Raw genomic sequence first — 23,492 nt, forward strand, 5'->3', positions numbered from 1 at the left:
TTTCAATTAGAGTACACAAATTAAAGTCATTACCAATTGAGGTTGTTTTTCTCGCTTTCTTATTTACAGAGGATGAAATTTTAAATTCTTTAAAAAATTAATAAATTTAAACAAGGTTTATTGTTGGTGAATTTACATTTATGGACATTTATGGATATCGAATTTGCTAAGAAAATAAGTTTAATTAATAATCAGCCAATTAGGTGCATCTCCTGCTCCAACGTAAAGGTACGTCATTAATGGTAATGAGCTGAGCCGGATTTTTTGTTTTTGGGAAACTAATGATTAATGGTAATATAAGTGATGACCCAAAAATATTGTAAAGTTTTGTGCCAAATTATATAGTGATTTGTATACTTCTAAATTATCCCAACAATTATCCTAACAACATATGAATTATTTCTTTAAATCTTTACCAAATATAAACTAGCTGAGTGACTTAGATAAATCATTTTTTTGTGATGCCTCTATCACACTGAAAGAGATAGAGGAAGCTATTAATACTTTTAAAACGAACAAATCTCCCGGAACAGATGGACTCCGAAAAATAATTTTTCTACAGTTTTGGGAGCCAATGACCCGCATGAAAACTGTAATGACTCCTCAGTATCTACTGCATCCTACTTTTGGAATAATTTGATTGGTAACTTTTAAGCTCATACACAGGTTCTACCCTGTAAAGAAGTTTATTCAAAGATTTAAATTTGACATTGATCTTACATGCTCTTTTTGTTCGAGTTCTGAAGAAACTGAAGAAACTGTGGTACACTTATTTTGGTCATGTCACTACACTCAGAAACTTTGGGATGATACTGGTGTGTTTGTAAAGTGTGAGATTTTGCCAGGCTTCTCAGTACATATGAAAAACATTATATTTGCATATTATGACTCCGACCCCAAAAAACGAAAATATCAGTTTTGTTATTAATTAAAAAAATTTCCTAAACAAATTTCACAATCACAAATGCAAATTCTTCAACTGTAAACCTATCTTCTCTGTATTCCTAAAGGAAATGGAAACTATTTGAATGTAATTTCAGTATCTAGGCTACTAATAAGAAAGCTATAAGGATTGCTCTGCCTTTGATCTCCTTGTGTAATTATGTTTAGATGATAGCCCTCTTTTCTTTAGGTTTATTTTAATCTTTATTGTTTTTTCCCTTTTTTTGTGGTTGATGTTATGTGATGTATGTTTATGCTTTTGTATGTTTTTGTTCTCTGCGCTAATAAAAATAAATAAATAATTTGTTTTTGGGGTTGTTGCTTATTTCTTTATACACACACTGAGCAGACTTTACGATTTGTATCCCAATAAGTATCCACACTTCAGTTCTGCAGATGGCGGTAATGTTCTTCGTTTGCATACCGCCAAATAAAAACCGAAGAAGAACGAACTAAGCTTTCGCCAGCTGACGTCAGTTCCTGGGCGTGGTTTATCCGCGTTCCTTAACTCGTTCCTCGGTCTGCTGGAGTGTGTGAGGCTCCGCTGTGGATCCTGGATCAGAGGAAAAGACATGTATCAGTTATGCGCCACAGGAGCCAGAGATCCACTCAGTAACGAGACTGGTGAGTTGTGTGTGTTTATGCTGTGTTCGACATCTCAAGACGCTTTTAAGAGACCAAAGAGACGAGCTTTAATTTCCTCCCATTACACTACAGGCCCAGCACCGTGTCCGTCTGTGTTTGATTGCGTTAACTTTCTGTGTCTTAAGTTAGTCTATGAATTATTATGTCATGCTCTTATGTTTGTGTGTTGTTACCTGTGGTCGTGTTCATGTGTTGAAGCCCTGAATCTGATCTGATTAATGTAACATCTCATGTATTTTTCATTATAGGGGCCCCTTAGACCAAGGGTCCGAGGACCCACAAGGGAGCACTAGAGGGTAAAATCTGTGAGAAAAACTGTGTAAAAATAAGTAAAGAAAAACATAATAATAATTAAAACAAATTGAAAGTGATTAAAACAAAAGTATAAATGGTTAAAAATATAATTAAGAAATAATAAATAATACATCTACCAGAAGAAGTTACAGTACTATAATGTGTCGAAACATTGCAATAACATAATGTAAAGGAAATTAAATGTTGACTGTTAAATTACAGCCTGACACTGATATAAAGCCGGTTCAGAAATAAAAATGCAATTGTTTTTCTCTACTTAATGTAGAATTAAAGTTATTTGGAGACACTCCCTCCTGGGCGTGTTGTGGCTTAGTGGTTAAAAATCTGGGCTGGTACCTTGTTGGTCGTAGATTTAAACCTCAGCAGGGTTAAGGGTGTACAGTCATTATGCAACTGAACACTTTACATAAATATGGATCTGTTTTTCACCACAAGCTATAATATGCGACCGAATCCTTTACGGTGCCTTTTCCTTCATTTGTTTTATTGCAATATAATGTGTTTTGTCCTAGAAGAAGATATTTGCTCTGGATGAAAGTTTGACCCTGAGGCGACAGATAAGTGTGTTTTGAACAAGTGCCTGGTGTTTTTTCTGGAGTTGGAGCATCAGCATGTGTTACTGTTCCAGGAAGCATGCTTGATCTGAGCAGGACACACCCGTGATTGACTGGCTGTAGTGTGGTGTGTAAAACCCAAAGCCTGCGTGTCTGTGGGACGCCACACACCTCTGACCCCATTAGCTTACTAAATGCATCAGAACAAAAGAACGAATGCACAAACTGTACACGCTCATGTGTTTTTGCAATAAAAGTAGCTCTTGTGCATTGTATTCCAAGTCTTCTAAAGTCATACAATAGCTTTTTGTAAAAAAAAAAAACAAAAAAAACAGGCCATAACTGAAGCTGGTGCGGTCTTATTTGTGAATGAATCATTCTTTTGTGTCAGATCTTTTTAGTGAATCAGTTTATACCGGTTCTCAAAATGATTCATTCACACATCGGATTGATCCAGTTTTTGAGATCTCCGTTGCTCTGCCTATATACCCATTTTATATCAAATATATGTAAAACAAACAATAATAAATAGAGATATTTTATTAAATGCAAATAATGTATACATTTTTATTATATGTCAAATTATATACAAATCTTTGTAATGTAATATAAGGTCTGTATCAAAGACTAACAAAAAGTTATTTCAAAATTGCAAAATCTGAAAATATATTATACATTTAATAACATAATGCTGCCATATACTATTAATATCAAATATATTATGTAAAGTAAAAATATATTAATTGTATAACAAAATAAAAATAAATAGATTATATAGAATTCACTAAAACAAGTGTTGTAAAAATCTGATACTTTTAAATAATTGGAAAATAGCCTGTATAATGTCATAAACTAAATTAGCTGTGCTTTTTGTAAGAAGCGGTGTATTTTAAATCTTTGTTTACTGAAAATGTTGATATCTGCCCTAGTTGTCCTTGGCGTGTTCATGGGAAAAGTAGGGATGTCTGATTCGTGAATGAATCATTGTTTCATTTGGGATCAGTGAACTGGTTCGTTCCATTTCTCAGTGGAAATGTCTCAGTTTAATGTTTTTTTCCCATTACTGTAAATGCATCTTTTGCTTAGTAGATAAGTGCAAATTATTCTCTGTGGTAATTGGAAGCATGTTTTTGGAAGACAGCATTTTATTTCACTTTGCTCTGCTGAGAGTGTGTTTAATACAGTTTAATACAATTCAGTCTCATTATAAAAGCATTTCCATAGAGCAGCCATAGGATTTCAACAGACACCCATCATCTGTCAGATCTATTGCTCTCATGAACCGGCGGAGACAATTTGACACATTAAAACCTAATGTCTCTCTCTGTGTCTCGGTGTTGTTCAGCTCTTTTGCTGACGGGACGGAGTGTGATGGTTTTGGGGATGGTGCACGATCGTTTGTGTGTTTGGGTTGCGTCCATCTTTAATGCCAGCCGTTAGCAGCAGATGGGGACAGCATGCCCTTGGGGAAGCTAAACAGAGAGTGAATTTAACAACAGACCCTTTGTGTGTTTGTGAGATGCACCTGGAGTTCACGGGACTCGGGACAAAGTGTTGTACGGAAGAAGAGTTCATTTCATGCGTGTTCACTCGCAGGCCAGTCAGATAAAACGGGTCAGAAACAGTCATGAGATGTTGTCAATAATGATGTTGTTTTTTCAGAATAGCATGAGAAGAGCTCTTAAGAGCTTCTTTGCTGTATTGGTCATGATGTTCTATTCTAGAACGTTTTCTTGCTATATCAATATGTTTCATTATAGCAGTTTCTTTGCTATATAGTGATCAAGATTAGGGTTGTGATGGTGCAGAAATTTTCCCCATGGTTAATCAGTGTGTGACGACACCGGTAATACCAGTATCACCGCAGGGGCGTTCCCTCTTTTTTCACTTTCCTTCACTTTTAAATAGCTTAAAAGTGCCATGTGCTTTTTACTTTCACCTGTGAGTTAGCGTCAGTTCGGCGTCAATTCCTTGAATGCAACAACAAAATACAAAGTCAAACTCACTTTAGCCTACATATAAAACAGAGTTTTTATTAACAAAACAAATAAAAATACACCATGCTATAGGGCAGGCTATGCCAAATATAAAATAACAATAACTTGCAATAACTTTTTTTTTTTTTCATGTCAAAGTCTCATATCTCGTCCTGTATTTGTCGGCAACTCAAGGGAGCACAGACTATAATGCACATAAATGTAACAGTCCGTTATTTCTACATAATGTTCAGATTCAAAGAAATAGGAACATACACCGAGAATACAGTTTCTCTCTCAGCCTGTTCCAGTTTTCATGCTGACAGGCTTTTTTCGGTGAGATGACGTTGCTTTCTGGAGGTTATGAGAGAAGTCACTACTGCTTACGTTATGAAAGTATTTATAACTTCATGTGCATTTATGAGGGAAAGAACTGAGCTAGTGGAATCCAGAATGCTGGAGGAAATGTCAAGTGTAATTACATTCAAAGAAAGAGGCTTTTATCTCAAGCAAGCACACGGTGAATGGGGTGTGTGTGTGTGGTGTTGCTAAATGTTACTGTGATTGAGCAGACGTCTCCTGGACGGCCAGCGCTGGTCGAGACTGGATCAGCAGACAGTGTGAGGAGCCGGATGGAGACTAACACTCTCAAGGGCCTTGTGTTAATACAACACGTCTCCTAAAGGAAAGAAACTGATCCTCGACACACACACACACACACACACACACACACACACACACACACACACACACACACACACGGCATCTTGTTTACTTTCTGTAGAATGAGGAAATTATCTGTTTAAATGATGCTTTTAAACTACTTGAAGTTTATTCAAGTGCTTCCAGCTTTGTGAAGGAGGCCGTTTGTGTGTATCTCTGTTTCTTTAAGGGATAGTTCAGACATAAAACTAATTCTGTCATCATTTACCTATCTTTATATACACTGATCTAAGATGCTCTTCTGAGTCTTAAACATAACGTGGCTTGAGGAACCAAATTAACATGCTCAGTCATGAATATAAGTGGATTAAATATTGTGCATGAGTGCTTGACCAATATTTTGACAGCTGAATTGTAGTGTGAATGGTCAGTTGTGAAGTATGTTTTTATCTTTGTGTTGATAGTGTGTGAATATTGGGCATACAGAATGTGTGTTTGGGAGTTAAGGAGGTGTTCGTGTAAATGTGGTGGTATAGTGGATATTTTCTGTAGGGTTTGTGATGTTTTCTGAGGGGGGTTGGTATTTGGTGTTGTTAAGTGTTGTTATTGTTAACTGAAAATATTAAAAACTGTTATTGTTAATAGAAATAAAGCTGACATAAAGTAAACAGCACTGTAAATATGTTTCAACACCAGTCTTTTTCAGATTTGATGAAAAACAAAGTCAAAATTTGAAAGAATATTTACTTGACAAATAGCTGAAGTTTAGGTTGAAGGACTAAAATAAAAGCAAAGCAAAAAAATGTACATTTACATTTAAAATTATTTCAATTAAAGAAAGCATGCGACAAAAATAACAAACCTATAATTAAATGTAAATTCAAATGAAAAAATATAAACAAAACAATTAAAAATAAGAAAATAGAAATTACAAATAATGTTACAAAAATACTTAACTTAAATTCAAGTTAAATTGAAAAATTTTTAACCTACAAACGTATCCATCAAAAAAGAAATATTTAATAATAAAAATGACGACAAAAGCATGTACAAAATTGCTACACTTAAACTGAATTTAACATTGATACATTTTTCCATTGTAACAAAAAATTTAACTACATTTCTAAACTTAAAAATTGTACCGTAAATTTAAAATATGAAATACTATTATATAAACAGCACCAAAATAAAACTTACTAGGCCAAGTCAAAAGCATTCACCCTCAAGTGTCTTTGATATTTTTATTCTCTAGAAATGACTAGAGGTTATGAGAGTTTTCTGCTCTTTTTAGTTTAATAACAGCACACCTCTAACCAGATTTTAATTGGCTCATAACTTCCTAAAAGGGCCCCACATAGGCAGAGGGGCTGGTTCGGATACAAATGTGTGTGTGTGTGTGTGTGTGTGTATGCATGTATGCATTTCAGTTAATACCACCAGATGGCTTTATCTTAACGTTTACCTAAATAAGCAGAACAATATCATATTTTAAAGCCTCTACTCTTGACCATGCCGTATACTCCAGTTGAGGATGTTTTGAAACGGAGGAGCTCGTTTAACTTGGAGTTATTTCAGCCCAACGTGGAATTTTTACAAGGTCTCCGTAAACAATTGCAGGGGCCTTTTCTGCATTTTCACTCCAGCTCCTGAATCCCAAACGGAAAATTCCCAGCCTCTCCGACTCTAAGTATAGACGTTAGCCGGAGCGGTTCTCGATCTGTAGTGAGTCACGATCTACACGGACGCTTGTTTGGTGTCTGTGGTCGTCTAAATGCTGGAATGATTGATTGAGGGTAGGAAATGATGCCTCATTACATCGCTCTCTTTCTTCATCTCTTCACTTGTGTTCTATTAACTCTTTCCCAGCTAATAAACTCATCAACTCTTTCTTCTTTTCTTTTCCCTTTCACCTCTCAATACTCGTCTGCTATTCAAACCCTTCTGTATAGAATTGCCATTATTTAAAAGAATATTTGAAGTTACAGCTTACATTTTGGGCTGTTCCTCACGCTAGGCTTTTTCAGAGGACATTTATTTTTTAGCTTTCATTCTGTTAAGCACAATCATCAAGAAAGGTTGAATAGTCATGGATCTGCGCATGCACTAAAATTGTGTATTTCACTGGTGTTATCAAAATAATAACCCCTTTTACAGCATACTGTATGTAAAAATGTTGCTCAAATTACCATCATTGCTGGTTCTTTATGACTTATTATTTACTAAATAATAAATGGTACTGAATAGTAAATATTATATAAAAATATTGAATCCATACACTACCATTCTGCATATCAGAATGATTTCTGAAGGATCATGTGACTCTGAAGACTGGAGTAATGATGCTGAAAATACAGCGGCGCATCACAGGAATAAATTACAGTTTATAATATATTCAAAGTGAAAACAAGATTAGAGAAGTTAAAATAAGAAGTTATTTTAAATTGTAATAATATTTCACAGTTTTTACTGTATTTTTGATCAAATAAATGCAGCTTTGCCGAGGAAACTTCTTTCAAAAACAAACAAACAGGAAAAATTAAAAAAGCATACTTTTGAAAACAGGAAGGAGTTGGCCAATACTGGATGAAAAAGCATGTGCATTTACACACATGGCAGACACTTATTCAACTTACATATTTTCTTTTTAATCATTTCATGCATTCTTTTTAAATCTTGTTCTGCTTTTTGAGGATTAATGTTCAAACGGATGCACGCTTCAGAAACCGTATTTAATTACATCCTGTTTTCAGCAAGCTCTGATTTGGGACATACTCTGTGTTTGGCTTATAGCGGACACAACAGCTGTTTGCAATTCTCAGCTCCAATCTGGCAACCCTAATGATGTTGTGCCTTCAAAACATCAATCCCCACTAGTCATAAACGGCCTTTATAAAGTCAAGCACTCTGCTGGATTTAACCACATACCTGTGTGTGTGTTCACATGCATCATACGTGTCTTGAAAATGCCTGCTAAAATTAGGCACAGCTTTGATTTTGTGGGACATGTTTGTGTGTGTGTGAGAGAGGGATTTAATGGGGTTTTCTTTTCCTCTGTAACTGTACTCCTGCAAACGCACAGCTGAGGATGGTTTGTTGACTCATTCCAGCTGCTTCCTGTGTCCATCATCTGAGCTCTGACTCACAGCTACTGTACGAGCAAGACACGAGACCCAGTTAAGGGAAACTCTGTTTGTGAAACGAAAGTGACAGCTGAGACAACACAGTTAAAGGTCATTAGATTTCAGTAGTTTTTTGTATACGTCTTTCCGTGAACAATTTAACAGTGACTGTTTGAAGGGGAAAAATGTTTGTCTTTAGGGGAGTTTTGTTATGATAGTTGTGAAAATAATGTCACACTCACAATGTAAAAATGCTTTTATTGTCTATATGCAAAATATTTGTATTTTATTCACAGGTAGAAATGATAATTTCTGATAATAAATTAGGAATCATTATGAATAATGATAATACTGAAGTTGAAGAAAAGGCTTAGAAATTATCTTGTTTATTTGCAAAAATAATCTTTTGCAAAAGGATGAGAATTGAATGGAAGGCTGTTATGAAATTAAAATTCATTCATTCATTTTTAGGTAGCAATTAGCTTTTGCAAAATGACTTTGGAAACTTGGAGACTTGGAAATTAATGTATTCATTTAGTTCATTTATTTGTTATATTTATACAATTTATTATTTATTTATGTTTTATTTTTTAGGCAGGAACTATCTTTTACCGAAGATTAAGAATGATGTGATATCAATAATATTTCTATCTATCTATCTATCTGTTTATTTTATTTTATTTTATTTTAGAAATTACCGTTTGCAAAGGGTTGAGAATCATACAAACTAGGGATGTAACAATTTAACCATAAGCCAGTTGAAATATGTGACGATTCAAATCGGTTGAGATGCAATCGCGATTCATTTAGGGGTAGGAGTCTACAGTGCACAAGAACTTACTGTCTTTAGAAAAGTTCAGATGGTATTTTTTCTTTTCATCTTGCGTCTCTATAATGCATATTAAAGTTCATAAGTTCAGCTGCTTTGTTTACAGGGGAAACCAAGGAAACGCTTTAAGCGCCACCTGCTGGCTGAGAGTGAATCTGCGTCTCATTCTGTTTCTGTTTCATGCAGTTATTTTAATGTATAGTTTCACAATACTGAAGACAAAATTGTTTTTTTTTTAATTGAATCGTGAGTTGAGTGAATCGTTACATCCCTAATAAAAACACTTAAAAATAAAAACTAATGCAAAACATTTAATCTATTTTTGTTTAAAAATTACCTTTTACGAAATATCTTTTTATTTTTAGATAGACCTTTTGCAAAATGTTTAGAATCATTACTTCATGCTTAATATTTTTGTTTTGTTTTTTGTTTATTTTGCAGAATGTTGAGAATGATGTGAAAGGCATAGAAATGACCCTACCTAAGCAAAATATTTATTTATTTATCTTTTTTTTTTTTTGGTGGAAATTACTATTTGTAAAAGATTGAGAATATGAAAGGCTTAGAAGTTACCTTACGCTAAATATTAATGACGTGAACATTTTGATTGATTATTGGCCTGTCACTTCCAGTTGGTCATTTCCTGGTTCTCTCTGTTTCTCAGGTAAACTGTCATGATTCCCATCACTGAGTTGCGATACTTTGCTGATACACAGCCGGCGTATCGGATTCTGAAACCATGGTGGGACGTGTTTTCAGACTACATCTCCATCGTCATGCTGATGATCGCGGTGTTCGGCGGCACGCTGCAAGTCACGCAGGACAAAATGATCTGCTTGCCATGCAAATGGGTCGTCAACCAGACCTGCGAACAACTCAACGTCAGCGTGCAACTCAACGTCAGCGTGCCGCTCAACGCCGAGCCCAAGGGCATCCAGTACAACCTCGACAGACACCAGTACAACTATGTGGACGCCGTGTGTTACGAGAACAAGCTGCACTGGTTCGCAAAATATTTCCCGTATCTGGTGCTGCTGCACACGCTCATCTTTCTAGCTTGTAGTAACTTCTGGTTTAAGTTTCCGCGGACCAGTTCGAAGCTGGAGCATTTCGTGTCGATCCTGCTGAAGTGTTTCGACTCGCCGTGGACGACGCGCGCGCTTTCTGAGACCGTGGTGGAGGAGAGCGACCCCAAGCCGGCGGGGAAGATGAACGGCTCCATGGATAAGAAAGCCTCCAGCGTGAGCGACCAGGATGTGGAGGCAAGTGTTCCCATGCTGCAGAGGACCAAGTCCCGCATCGAGCAGGGCATCGTGGACCGTTCGGAGTCAGGCGTCCTGGATAAGAAGGAAGGAGAGCAGGCCAAAGCGCTGTTTGAGAAGGTGTGTGTGTGTATGATTTATTTAAGAAGAGCTCACAAGTCACAAGCGGGACGTCTAGTGTACAGCGCTGCGTTCTAAAACCTAGTGAGCTCCCTCTGTAGTGAGCGTTTCAAGGCAATGTAGGTGCACCTTTTTAAAAATGTATTCCTCCAAAATGCCTTTTTTGTGGTTAAATTAAAGGCAGCATATATTCGTAGATTGCAACCACAGATTTGCATTGCGATTTAAATATGCTTAAAAATGTATAATTTGTACATTTAATACTTCATCTACTAATAAATAATAATACCTATTTCAACCAATACTGAGATTTTTATAAATAATATTATGTAAATATTTATACAAAAATTTCATAAATATCTTTCAAATGTACTTATTTATTTACTTCATGTGCTAATAAATAAATTGTTTATTTCAGCCAGTGCTAAAAAGTATTGATAAATATTATCACATAGATTATTATTTATTAATATATATTTAATAAATGCATTTAGAAGTTATACTTATTTATACTTGTACGTAATTCATTTAATCTATAAAATAGGTATAACAGCCAATTCAGAAAATTATTGATAAATATTATTACATAAATATTTATATATTAATAAATATATTTAGCGTTTGTACACCTTGTATTTAAGTATTTTAGCCAATGCAGGAAATTGTCGATAACTATTATGACATAAATATTTATAAATTGAAATATTTTTTAAATATATTTATATTTCCTATATTTTGTTTATCAGTATATTATTTAGCCTATACTGAAAAGTATTAATAACACAAACACATTTACTTAATACAATAATAAATAGTATATTATCTAATAAATACATGTTTATATATTACTTTATATTTAATACATATTTTATACACTAATGCTTACTTAATATATTAATAAATAAAATATAGATTTGTCCAGTGCCAAAATAAAATGTTGTAAATTATTAAATAAAAATGCATATATTAATGTATTTAATAAATGTTTATATATTTTTGCTCACTTCATATACTAATAAATACAATATGGCTATTTAGCCTATACTGAAAAGTATTAATAACGCAAACACAATTACTTAATACAATAATAAATAATATATTATCTAATAATACATAATACAATTTATATATTACTATGTATTTAATACATATTTTTATACACTAATGTTTACTTAATATATTAATAAATAAAATAGTTTTGTCCAATGCAAAACATTTTTTTGAATAATTATTAAATAAAAATGCATATTTTAATAGATTTAATAAATGTTTATAAATTTTTACTCACTTAATATACTAATAAATAAAATAGTGATTTAATCCAGTGCTGCTAAAATATTTTTTATTATTAAAAATAATTGTATATATTAATATGTATATATTTATCATCTTAAATGTATAATTATTACATAAACTACTAAATAAACCATAGTTTTTGATAAATATTACATATATGTATTTAATTTTATGTCACATTGTTAAAATTTCAGTTAGGGTGCCTTTGAAGGATGCTGTCAATGTAGTTAGTAGACAAGGAGGTAGTCTGCTAGGTTTTGGAACGGAGCCCAAATATGCTGAATACATCGTCTCGTCTCATCCGTCTCTCTTTTCAGGTGAAGAAGTTCCGGATCCACGTGGAGGAGGGCGACATCGTTCACCGTCTCTACATCCGCCAGATCATCATCAAAGTCATCCAGTTCCTGATCATCATCTGCTACACCATGTACTACGTCCACCACATCAAGTTCAGCGTGCCGTGCACCGTGGACATCGAGCGGCTGACCGGTTATCGCACGTACCACTGCGCACATCCTCTGGCCACGCTCTTCAAGATCCTGGCCTGCTTCTACATCAGCCTGGTGGTGGTCTACGGCCTCATCTGCATGTACACGCTCTACTGGATCATCAGCCGCTCGCTAAAGCGCTACTCCTTCGAGTCCATCCGCGAGGAGAGCAGCTACAGCGACATCCCCGACGTCAAGAACGACTTCGCCTTCATGCTGCACATGATCGATCAGTACGACCCGCTGTACTCCAAACGCTTCGCCGTCTTCCTGTCGGAGGTCAGCGAGAACAAACTCCGACAGCTGAACCTGAATAACGAATGGACTTTGGAGAAACTCAGACAGAGGATAACCAAAAACTCGCAGGAGAAGCTGGAGCTGCACCTCTTCATGCTGAGCGGCATCCCGGACACAGTGTTTGACCTGGTCGAGCTGGAGGTGTGTGGCTTTGTGTGCGTCAGCGTTTGTATCTGTGACCCTGGAGCATAAAACCAGTCTTAAGTCACTGGGGTGTATTTGTAGCAAAAGCCAAAAATGCATTGTATAGGTTAAAATTATAAATTTGTTTTATGCCCAAGATCATTAGGATATTAAGTAAAGATCATGTTCCATTAAGATATTTTATCAATTTCTTACTGTAAATATATTACAACTTAAAGGGTTAGTTCACCCAAAAATGAAAATTCTGTCATTAATAACACCCTCATGTCGTTCCAAACCCGTAAGACCTCTCATTATCTTGGGAACACAGTTTAAGATATTTTAGATTTAGTCCGAGAGCTCTCAGTCCCTCCATTGAAGCTGTGTGTACGGTCTACTGTCCATGTCCAGAAAGGTAAGAAAAACATCATCAAAGTAGTCCATCTGACATCAGAGGGTCAGTTAGAATTTTTTGAAGCATCGAAAATACATTTTGGTCCAAAAATAGCAAAAACTACGACTTTATTCAGCATTGTCTTCTCTTCTGTGTCTGTTGTGAGAGAGAGTTCAAAACAAAGCAGTTTGTGATATCTGGTTCACGAACGAATCATTCGATGTAACCGGATCTTTTTGAACCATTTCACCAAATCAAACTGAATCGTTTTAAATGGTTCGTGTCTCCAATACGCATTAATCCACTAATGACTTAAGCTGTTAACTTTTTTTAATGTGGGTGACACTCCCTCTGAGTTAAAACAAACCAATATCCCGGAGTAATTCATTTACTCAAACAGTACACTGACTGAACTGCTGTGAAGAGAGAACTGAAGATGAACACCGAGCCGACAAATAAAGACAATGCTGAATAAAGTCGTAGTTTTTGCTATTTTCATTTTCATTTTTCGATGAACTAACCCTTTAAATTTGAATTAATAATATGCATCGCTAAGAACTTCATTTGGACAACTTTTTTTTTTTTTTGCACCCTCAGATTCCAGATATTCAAATAGTTGCATCTTAGCCAAATATTGTCCTCCTAACAAACCATACATCAATAGTTGATTGTATAAATTTCAATTTCCAAAAAGTGACCCTTGTGACTTATGTTTTGTGGTCCAGGGTCACATTTTTAAACTCCTAACGAATGCGTATTTAAAGGGTTAGTGAAATGAAAATGAGCCCATGTTTAACTCTCCCTCAAAGCATCTTAGGTGTAAATGACTTTCTTCTTTCAGACAAATCCAATCGGAGTTATATTAAAAACGATCCCGAATAAAAAAACGAATAAAGGCCTCCTGTAGTGAATCCATGTGTTTTTATAAGAAAAATATCCATATTTACAAGTCAAATGTTTCAGGTCGTGCTTATAGGCTTGCTCAAGACCTGCTTAAAGGGATACTCCACCCCAAAATCTGTTTAGGTTCCCGAACATCTCTGACACAAAATACAATGTAAGACAACAGCAAACGAGCGCATAACTCTGCAGCTTTCCAACAAAATAAAAAGTAAAATAAAAAGTAAATAAAAAAATAAAAAATAAAAGCTTGATGGTTTAACGTTGTGAAAAGAAATAAAGACTGCTATAAATAATAGTATTGTAATTTAACCAATTTACCATAATTTAGAACGTGAATAATATTTCACATTTTAATTATTTGTATTTAGTAAAAATAATAATAGCATATAATTGTTATTGTTTTAATTAATACATTTATTTAAATGACAAAAAATTATTATTTTATAGTCATATTGATATAATCACCAAATATTACACAGCCCTAAAACGAGGAAACAAATTAAATATTTTAAAATAATTAATAATACTATATATATAAACATTTTTAATTGATTGATTTAAATTATGGTTTTCTTGTAATTTTGAGGAGTTCAGTATGGATGTTAACTTGGGATGTTAATTGATGTTCAGGGTATGATCGGTTCACGTGCTGCTTGAAATGAGGCGCTAAATCGCGATCGCACCTGCCGCATTAAAGAGCGCCAAAACTGTATTTATTGTTTGCATTTCGTTATAAACTTGGAATAATTTTAAAGCGGATACTTTGTTCATTAAAAAGTAACAAAGCACAAAAGTGCGCTACAAATAATGAAGTCCATGCATTAACAGATCACAGCATAGACTGTTTGAAACTCTTTTTTTCCACTAAAACTTTGATAGTTCAGTTTCTTCCCCAAAGCATGATTCCAATTGAGCTTCCTCTTAAGTAACCGCTTGCGTGCGTTTAGATGACTCTGTATGATCACGTTTAACTTTTCACAGCTGCTTAGGAGGAAGTTGGAGCTGTTTCCTCACACATGGCTTGCTTTTTTTTTTATTCAGTTTTTTTATTCTTAAAGGCAAAGTGTGTGTAATTTCTGTGCCACTGATGTCACCAAATGGAATTGCAAAAATAATACAGTTTCTGGAATAATATCCTCCGTGCTATTGGTCAAAAAAAGAGCAATAGCACACCACTGGTTGCTTTAACTGCAGGTAAATGTATTCTGTGTTTCCTGAAAAGGTGCTGAAATTGGAGCTGATCCCTGATGTTACGATCCCGCCCATAATCGCACAGCTGTGTAACCTGAGGGAGATGTGGCTTTACCACACGCCGGCCAAAATCGAGGCTCCTGCTCTGGCCTTTCTCCGCGAGAACCTCAAATCACTACACATAAAGTTCACAGACATTAAGGAGATCCCTCTGTGGATCTACAGCCTCAAGAACCTCGGCGAGCTTCATCTGACCGGAAACCTCAGCGCGGATAACAACCGGTTCATCGTCATCGACGGCCTGCGGGAGCTCAAGAGACTCAAGGTCCTGCGGCTGAAGAGCAACCTCACTAAACTGCCTCAGGTGAGACGAGAGTACTCTCAGATTCATCAGTGCAATCAGAAAGATGATGTCTAAATGATTTGCATTCTTATTACATGTTCCTAGTCTTGTTGTGCTTGGTTTATCAGTGCACATTATTATGAAGACAAATAAATATTTTATTGAAATATTGCGCCAAAAAAAAAATGTTGTTTAAATATACAAATAATATATGTAAATAAAAAAAATTTATAATAATAATTACATTTAATAATATATGTATGTTTAATTGTTTTTAAATTTTTAATAATGTAGAAATATATTATTAATATATCAATAGTATTGTATTGTTTAAATAATTCTTTTTTAACAATTTAATTATGGTGTAATATATACAGACATTTTTGTAACTTTTACAGTAAAATATTGTGCAAAAAAATTTAATTTATATGATTTATATAGCTTAAAATATTTATATAAATTAAATATTACATATAATGAACATTTAATAATAGTATTGATATATGATTATATTTACAGTATTTGTTATAATATTTGTATATATATATATTATTTATTATTTATGTATATATATATTTATTTGAAAATATTCAGAACAAAATGTTACAAAAATGTAATTTTCTACATAAAAAGCTGGAGATTAAAGAACCGATGGGGAAATTCTAATAATCATCCTAATGTTCTTACCTTTTGGTGCTGTTTTTAATCTAAAAGCTGAATATATTCACACAGAATTGTGTTTTATAACTCCTTTAGGACCAAATAATGATCCCAGCCCATCTTCTTCCCCTTGCAGGTGGTGACAGATGTTGGCGTTCACTTGCAGAAGCTCTCCATCAATAACGAAGGGACCAAACTGATGGTTCTGAACAGTCTGAAGAAGATGGTGAACCTGACGGAGCTGGAGCTGCTGCGCTGCGATCTGGAGCGGATCCCGCACTCCATATTCAGTCTGCACAATCTACAGGTCATCCTTCATCTAGCAGCACAAAAACCTATACTTGTGCCATAATGGATTTTCTGTACATTATGGAAAGTTTAGTTTGAATTTTTTAACTCTGCATCATAAAATGAGGTAGTATTTGGGCCTTTTTGTGTTGTCATTTTAAAATATGCATTAATTTGCAATAGGGGCTGTCAAAAAAAATGTGAATTTTATATATTTAAAAAAATCCACATCTGAATGCAAAAACATTGCATTCTAGTTTTAGGTCTGCGTCAGCCAGCTTTATCACTGGCGCACAAAATGCAACGAAGATGTAAGTGTCATAGCATTTGAATGCGTAGCGCTGCTACGTTTTTTTTTTACTAATTGTTTAAGCAACTTAATTAATTATATATGGTTTATAAACATTATTTTAAACGTTATGCACTTTTCTTTTTTACAAAGAATAAAATTACGCTTTGAAGAAACGGGTATAATATTTTGCTCAAAGTGACTTCCTCAGGAGAGAAGCCAAATGCTTTTCTCCCCCTAACTAATAATTATGCCTTTTCAATTGAAATATAATTCAAATTTTTATAATATTTAAGTATAAAATGTAGTTTTTCAGTCATTTTGACAGCCCTAGTGTATAACGGTACACAAACATGACGGTTCAGTAATTTATTTGTTCGGTACATGTGTATCGAACCGAAAGACCGCAATACATGTAGCGTTACACCCCTAAATTGCAATGCATATGCTTGAAAACCAGATTATTAAGTGTCTTAAACTTGCTGCGTTGTATAAATGGTGTACATTTCTAAATGCTTGGCATCTTACCACAGGTATTTTCATGCTTGAACAAGTTCTGGTCACTTATTCTGACATGCACATCAACTTCTGTCTGTAGGAGATCGATCTAAAGGACAACAACTTGAAGACCATCGAGGAGATCATCAGCTTCCAGCATCTCCACAGACTGGTGTGCCTCAAGCTCTGGTACAACCAGATCGCCTACATCCCCATCCAGATCGGCACCCTCACCAACCTGGAGCGCCTCTACCTGAACAGGAACAAGATCGAGAAGATTCCTGCCCAACTCTTCTTCTGCAGGAAGCTGCGTTACCTGGACCTCAGCCACAACAACCTGACCAGCATCCCTACAGACATCGGCTTCCTGCAGAACCTGCAGTACTTCGCTGTGACAGCTAACAGGGTGAGTCGAGCAGAAATGTGCAGACGTACACGTCACCTCACTTTCCTGTGTGATGCCCTTCCTGTGACACTTCTGTCTGAGTTTCCGTTTATCGTTCCCTGCAAATCTGCAGATAGATGATGGATATGGTACATTTTCAGGGGTTATTCCTTATAAACAAACTGAATTGAAAAGTAGGAACCGTTCAAAAGTTCGAGTCTGTAAAATTTTATAATAATAATAATAAAAATAAAGAGTTTTATTCAGCAAATACACATTAAATTGCTTAAAAGTGACGATTAAGATAAAAATAATAATTTCAAATAAATGTTTATTTCAAATATTATATTATTTTTAAATATAATTTGATTTGAATACATGTTATTCATGTATATAATTTATATTTAATATTTATTTTAGATATATTTATTTATTTTTACCGTTATATAAATATTTACTGTATTTACATGCACCGTGTGTGTATCTATAAATATATATATATATATATATATATATATATATATATATATATATATATATATATATATATATATATATATATATATATATATATATTTTCGGTACAGTAAGGGAAAGAAATGCAAACATTAAACTGCAGGTTGTTTATTACTATACACTTTTGTTTTTAAATACTTTTTAATAAAATATATATAAAATAAAAAAGAATAAGAAATAAAATACTGCTGCAAAGTTCTCCACTAAATAAAATACTCTCAGTCTCAAACCAATATCAGATAATAAAATATAATGAAAAATATAAATAAATAACTGATACAGTATGATACAGTGCAGCATTACCTATCCCAGCTTGTAGGCTTCATGACAACAATATCTATATTTCATGTTGAGCATAAATATAAAGCCTACTGATAAAGGACACCGTCAACAGTATTGACGGCAAAATAGACTATGTTTGACAGGTGCAATATTTGAAAATAATTATTAATTTATTTTTTAAATTACATTTATATCTGAATTTGTCAACCTATAGACTTTCAAACATCAAAGTGTCATGAATTAATTTGTATTTGTGTACAAAATGACATATAAACATATTTTACTATTCTATTTTGCCTGGAAACGCTTCCAACACGCGTGCGTTGTGTGAAAAATAGGCGTCGGTTCTATTTCTAGCATGCACGCGTTTTCCACGCGGCTCGAGCCGCGCCTGAGACACGCGTCTCACACAGGCAGTCTGCAAGCTCTAACCTGTTAACATGGGAGCCGAATTAAAAACGGACACGCCACGCAGCTGAGCCGCTTGCGCCACGCAGCCAGTGTGTCACCGGCCTTAGAATCAGCTGCAGGGCGGGATTTGCGCTGAACACGGAGACTTCCACCACTTAATATGTTCGTTTGGAAACATGAAAAAGTACTTATATTCCGCAAACAAAATATTGAATTCCGTTATTCGGTACACACGTGCACCGTACCGAAAGCGCTGTACCGAAACGGTCCGGTACGAATACACGTACCGTTACACCCCTAATATATATATATATATATATTTATATATATATATATATATATATATATATTAAAATATATTTATATATATATATAATTTAAAATATTCATTTAATTAAATTTAACATTACAATTTAAGTAATTATTTTAATATTTTATAATAATAAAAATGATTTTTTTTTCCTGATGCTTTATAGTCAATACAAGTTCTTTAATACTTCAGTATGTTCATGGTCTTATTGTGAATGATTCATATGTGCATACCAAAGAAGAAAATGCTTTTAATAATCTTTTATGTACTAGCTTGCTTGCTCACTAATCTAAATGTAATTAATTTAATTAAATTTTTAAGATGGCGTCGCTGCTGCGCAGACCCATTGATTAACATCACTCATTCGCAAAATAACCATTTAGTCACTGTTTTTGCTCACTGTTGCAGGTAATGCATCCTTTCTAAAATAAGTGCAACACAGCCATGTAATGCCAGTTAACACTAATTAAATTACAATTACGGCAATCATAGCAAATATTTTAGATATTTGTAATCTAGAATAGCGTGTCTGTGGTGTTTTAGGACGTGAATCCTCTGCAAACTCAAAGTGCCAGTGTCAGTGTATCAGAAAGGCGGCACCAGTTAAAGCCTGATTTCTCAGCAGCTCCAGTCTCTCCACACCCTCGAATCACGTCTTGCACATACCTATCCATCAGACACCCATAAGAGCTGTCTCTGGGGCGTAAGCGGCATTAAACGGCGCCATTGTTTTGTTCAATCTGGATTCTTTGGATGCGAGTCAACAGGGAACATACAGACATAAAGTCCAGGAACATAATGATGCAGCACACACAACCTGTGTGTCTCATGTGTTTTGGGTTTGACCAGCACTTGTGCTTGTTTTTAGTAACGGGTGTGTTGGAGAGCGTGTGTAGCATGTTTCTGAAAATAGCTGTTTTATGGGACCTCCCGTCGAGGAGTGTGTGCTCTTACACACTTACACACACACACACAACCTTCCCGGTTCTTTCATTAGCTCGTGGTTATCTAAATGAGTTGTATAATTTGTGTTTTTTGTTGAGAATCAAGGCGGATGGTAACTAGATGCACATTTTTGCTTTTCAGAGAGAGAGAGAGAGAGAGAGAGTGTGTGTGTGGGCCAAAATTAGCCGCTTACCCTGAGGATAATTGGTTTTCCTGTGTATAATGTTTCCTGGGTCTCCGCCCTGCCGAGCGAGTGGCTTTAAATTTGGCACGTCAGTTATAATGAATAGATCATTTTACACAAGTCTCTGAAATACTTGATTCTGATTGGTCAGTCGTGGCATTCTGCGGTCAAATATTGTCACATTATGGCAGTTAAACATTATAACTGACCGTTTTGCCACACAAGCTTTTGCCTGCATGGCTCTGCTTGGTTTTGGGTTTCTTGTCAATCAGTTGGTCGTTATCATAAAATAAACCCTGAGCAAGACACCTGATCACCCGACTGACTGCTGACTGTCCATTACTGTTACATACTGCACAAAACACACAGATCCAATCCAAGATCCAAGGCTGCAATGTATTTAAATGTATTTATATTTTTTATTTAGGTAAGTTAATATTTTTTGTTAGCTACTAATAGTTAATTATTTGTTGTTACTATAATTTATTTTGTAGTTGCATTGATTTGATATATAAACCAGGGTTATTAGTTAACTGAAACTAAAGCTAAAACCGTATAAACACATTTTCTTTACTGTGTATACCATAAACAAAAAAAAACAAAAAACAAACTTTTTTGAATGAACCTATTTCAGCTAAAAATACAAAAACTGAAAAATAAGCAAATCTAAAATGAAAAAATAAACTGTATATAGACATTTAAAAAATAATGATACAAATAAAAACTTGTTCATATTATGCTAATATAGCACTGCTACAAATAAATACAAAAAAAACACACTTTACGTTTACATTTTACATTTAGCAGACGCTTTTATCCAAAGCGATTTACAGTGCATTCAGGCTATACATCTGTGTGTATGTGTGTTCCCTGGGAATTGAACCCACAACCTTTTGCGCTGCTAACGCAATGCTCTACCACCGAGCCACAGAAACTCTTTCGCAATTGCAGTTTTTATAAAATAGATATTTAGATTTTAACTACATTTTCATAAAAGTTATGGACAATAAAGTGCTTATTTTCTGTCAGTAGATTACATTTTACACACTACATTTTACTATTTTTATAAACTGCATATGTTCTTGTGAAAACTGAAAAAATATTGTGTAATAACCTTTTATTGCAGAAACATAATGTTCTTCAAAAACATAGACCTGTGCATTAAGGGACTATTTTGTGTTATTGTATATATTTATTTATTGTGGTTGTAATGAAAGTTCAATGCAATATTGTTGTTTTTTTTTGTTTTTTTTCTGTCATTAGTACATTTTACACACTGATGAAAGAGAATCATATCACAGCGCTTGTGTGTTAACCATGTTTTTCTCTGTTCTCTACTCTCAGATCGAGGCGCTGCCACCCGAGTTGTTCCAGTGTAAGAAGCTGCGGACGCTGAATCTGGGAAATAACTGCCTTACGGTGCTGCCGTCACGTTTCGGAGAGTTAACCGGCCTCATGCAGCTGGAGCTACGTGGAAACCGTCTGGAGGGATTACCGGTGGAGCTCTCCGAATGTCGCCTTCTCAAGCGCTCCGGGCTGATCGTAGAAGAGGACCTCTTCAACACCCTGCCGCCGGAGGTCAAAGAGCAGCTGTGGAGAGCCGATAAAGAACAAGCCTGAGCTAGACTGAGGAACTCTTAAAGACATAGTCCACCCAAAAATAAAAATGTACAGAAAATGTCCTCACCCTCGGGTCGTCCAAGATGTAGAGGAGTTTGTTTCTCCATCAGATTTGGAGAAATGTAGCATTGCATCACTTGCTCACCAATGGATGCTCTGCAGTGAATGGGTGCCATCAGAATGAGAGTCCAAACAGTTGATAAGAACATCACAATAATCCACAAATAATCCACACCACTCCAGACTATCAGTTAATTCAATACATTTTTGCTTGTAAACAGTCCTTGATCTGTGGACATTTCTCTCCTAATTCAGTTGAGATTATGTTTTCACTGGAGAAAGCAATATTATGGATTAAGGACTTATATTTTAGCCAAAAGCAACTCTTCTCAAGACATAAACTGATGGACTGGAGCGGTGTGGATTACTTGTGATGTTTTTATCAGCTGTTTGGACTCTCGTTCTGACGGCACCCATTCACTGCAGAGCATCCATTGGTGAGCCACTGGTGATGCAATGCCACATTTCTCCAAATCTGATGAAGAAACAAACTCATCTACATCTTGGATATGCTGACGGTGAGAAAATTTTCAGCCAATTTTCATTGTTGGGTGAACTAAGTGATTGTTCTGCGTTCAATCCATTTTTTTTTTTAAATCATTAATTATTTTTATTTGGGCAATAACGTTTCTTCTCCGTATGAAGGGAAGTTGTGAACAGTACAGTGCCATCTGTGCTTAGAAACACACTTATACACTCACTCAAACACATTGTCATACACAAACACACACCTTTTGCAAGGTCAGGTCATTTGTGTATTGCCCCCTACAGGCACGGAGGGGCATGCATATAAACAACGACTACATGGTGAAAATGTGGATTCAAGTGTTAAAGCAGTGGCATTATGGGAATGAATAGATATAAGAAGCAATATGTGGATTGTGCATTATTTACTGAGTCGACTGTTTATGAATGTGCCAGCTGAGATATTAAATGTGTAAAATGTACATTTTAGAGCCAACACCCACAGAATTAAATGCCAAAAAGGTCATATGCAAAATCTACTACTTATATATGCTTTAAAAGACTATCAATATGATGCCACAAATGTCTTGCGAAAATCTTACACTCCACAGACTCTACACAAAGATATAGACACTATGATCTCAAACACTCGAAAGAACAAACTTTTACAGTTTTGGCCAGTCTCTCATTTGAATCATGTGACTTGCACGTCACATCCCATTGGTCGACTTCTCAAAGGGAGTGATGACATCATAAAGACTCTTGTAGCAATGTTCTCACACTATCATGGCCTTAACTCTCTCTGAGCTGTATGCTGGAGCTCATCTCAAAGATAAAGTGTACATGTTGCGTTTATAAGTTTTATAAGAAAAAAGAAAGCACGGACTCATGCAAACTGTTCATGTGTTTGCAAGAAAAACAATCATATGCGTTGATGTCTTTTTTTTTTAATGTATTCGTATGATTTTATTTTATGATTTTTATTTGAACTTTTCTTTTCGTTCAGAAGATTGCCTAATGTACACAGTATGGCTTTAAACAAAACCAAGTAAAGGCTTCTGATGAACATTTAAATGTGTTTTCATATTTTTTGGCATTATTTTTAAGCATTTGCTACAG

The 23,492-nt window shown here is 35.0% G+C and overlaps 1 protein-coding gene across 2 annotated transcripts; it reads left to right on the plus strand.

Annotated features, from left to right (window-relative positions):
- The first annotated feature begins 1,404 nt into the window (after nt 1-1,404).
- On the plus strand, nt 1,405-23,447 carry LOC132116923 (volume-regulated anion channel subunit LRRC8A-like). 2 transcript variants are annotated; one of them, XM_059525824.1, is made up of 8 exons: nt 1,405-1,566; nt 2,415-2,463; nt 9,708-10,425; nt 12,039-12,647; nt 15,149-15,481; nt 16,257-16,427; nt 17,296-17,601; nt 21,573-23,447. In XM_059525824.1, the coding sequence occupies exons 3-8, from the start codon at nt 9,718-9,720 to the stop codon at nt 21,846-21,848; spliced, it is 2,403 nt and encodes an 800-aa protein (XP_059381807.1). In that variant the 5' UTR covers nt 1,405-1,566; nt 2,415-2,463; nt 9,708-9,717; the 3' UTR covers nt 21,849-23,447. The 2 variants fall into 2 exon arrangements, with proteins under 2 accessions (XP_059381807.1, XP_059381806.1); XM_059525823.1 differs by lacking the exon at nt 2,415-2,463 and having other exon boundaries at nt 1,406-1,566.
- Nucleotides 23,448-23,492: the final 45 nt, after the last annotated feature.

This window comes from Carassius carassius, chromosome 36, assembly GCF_963082965.1.
Source record: "Carassius carassius chromosome 36, fCarCar2.1, whole genome shotgun sequence".
Lineage (NCBI taxonomy): Eukaryota > Metazoa > Chordata > Actinopteri > Cypriniformes > Cyprinidae > Carassius > Carassius carassius.

Coding starts and splice junctions, on each gene's coding strand:
- LOC132116923 (XM_059525824.1), top strand. CDS start 9,718: ATGATTCCCATCACTGAGTTGCGATACTTTGCTGATACACAGCCGGCG. Junction 12,648..15,148: donor TTGACCTGGTCGAGCTGGAG/GTGTGTGGCTTT, acceptor TTTCCTGAAAAG/GTGCTGAAATTGGAGCTGAT. Junction 17,602..21,572: donor TCGCTGTGACAGCTAACAGG/GTGAGTCGAGCA, acceptor CTCTACTCTCAG/ATCGAGGCGCTGCCACCCGA.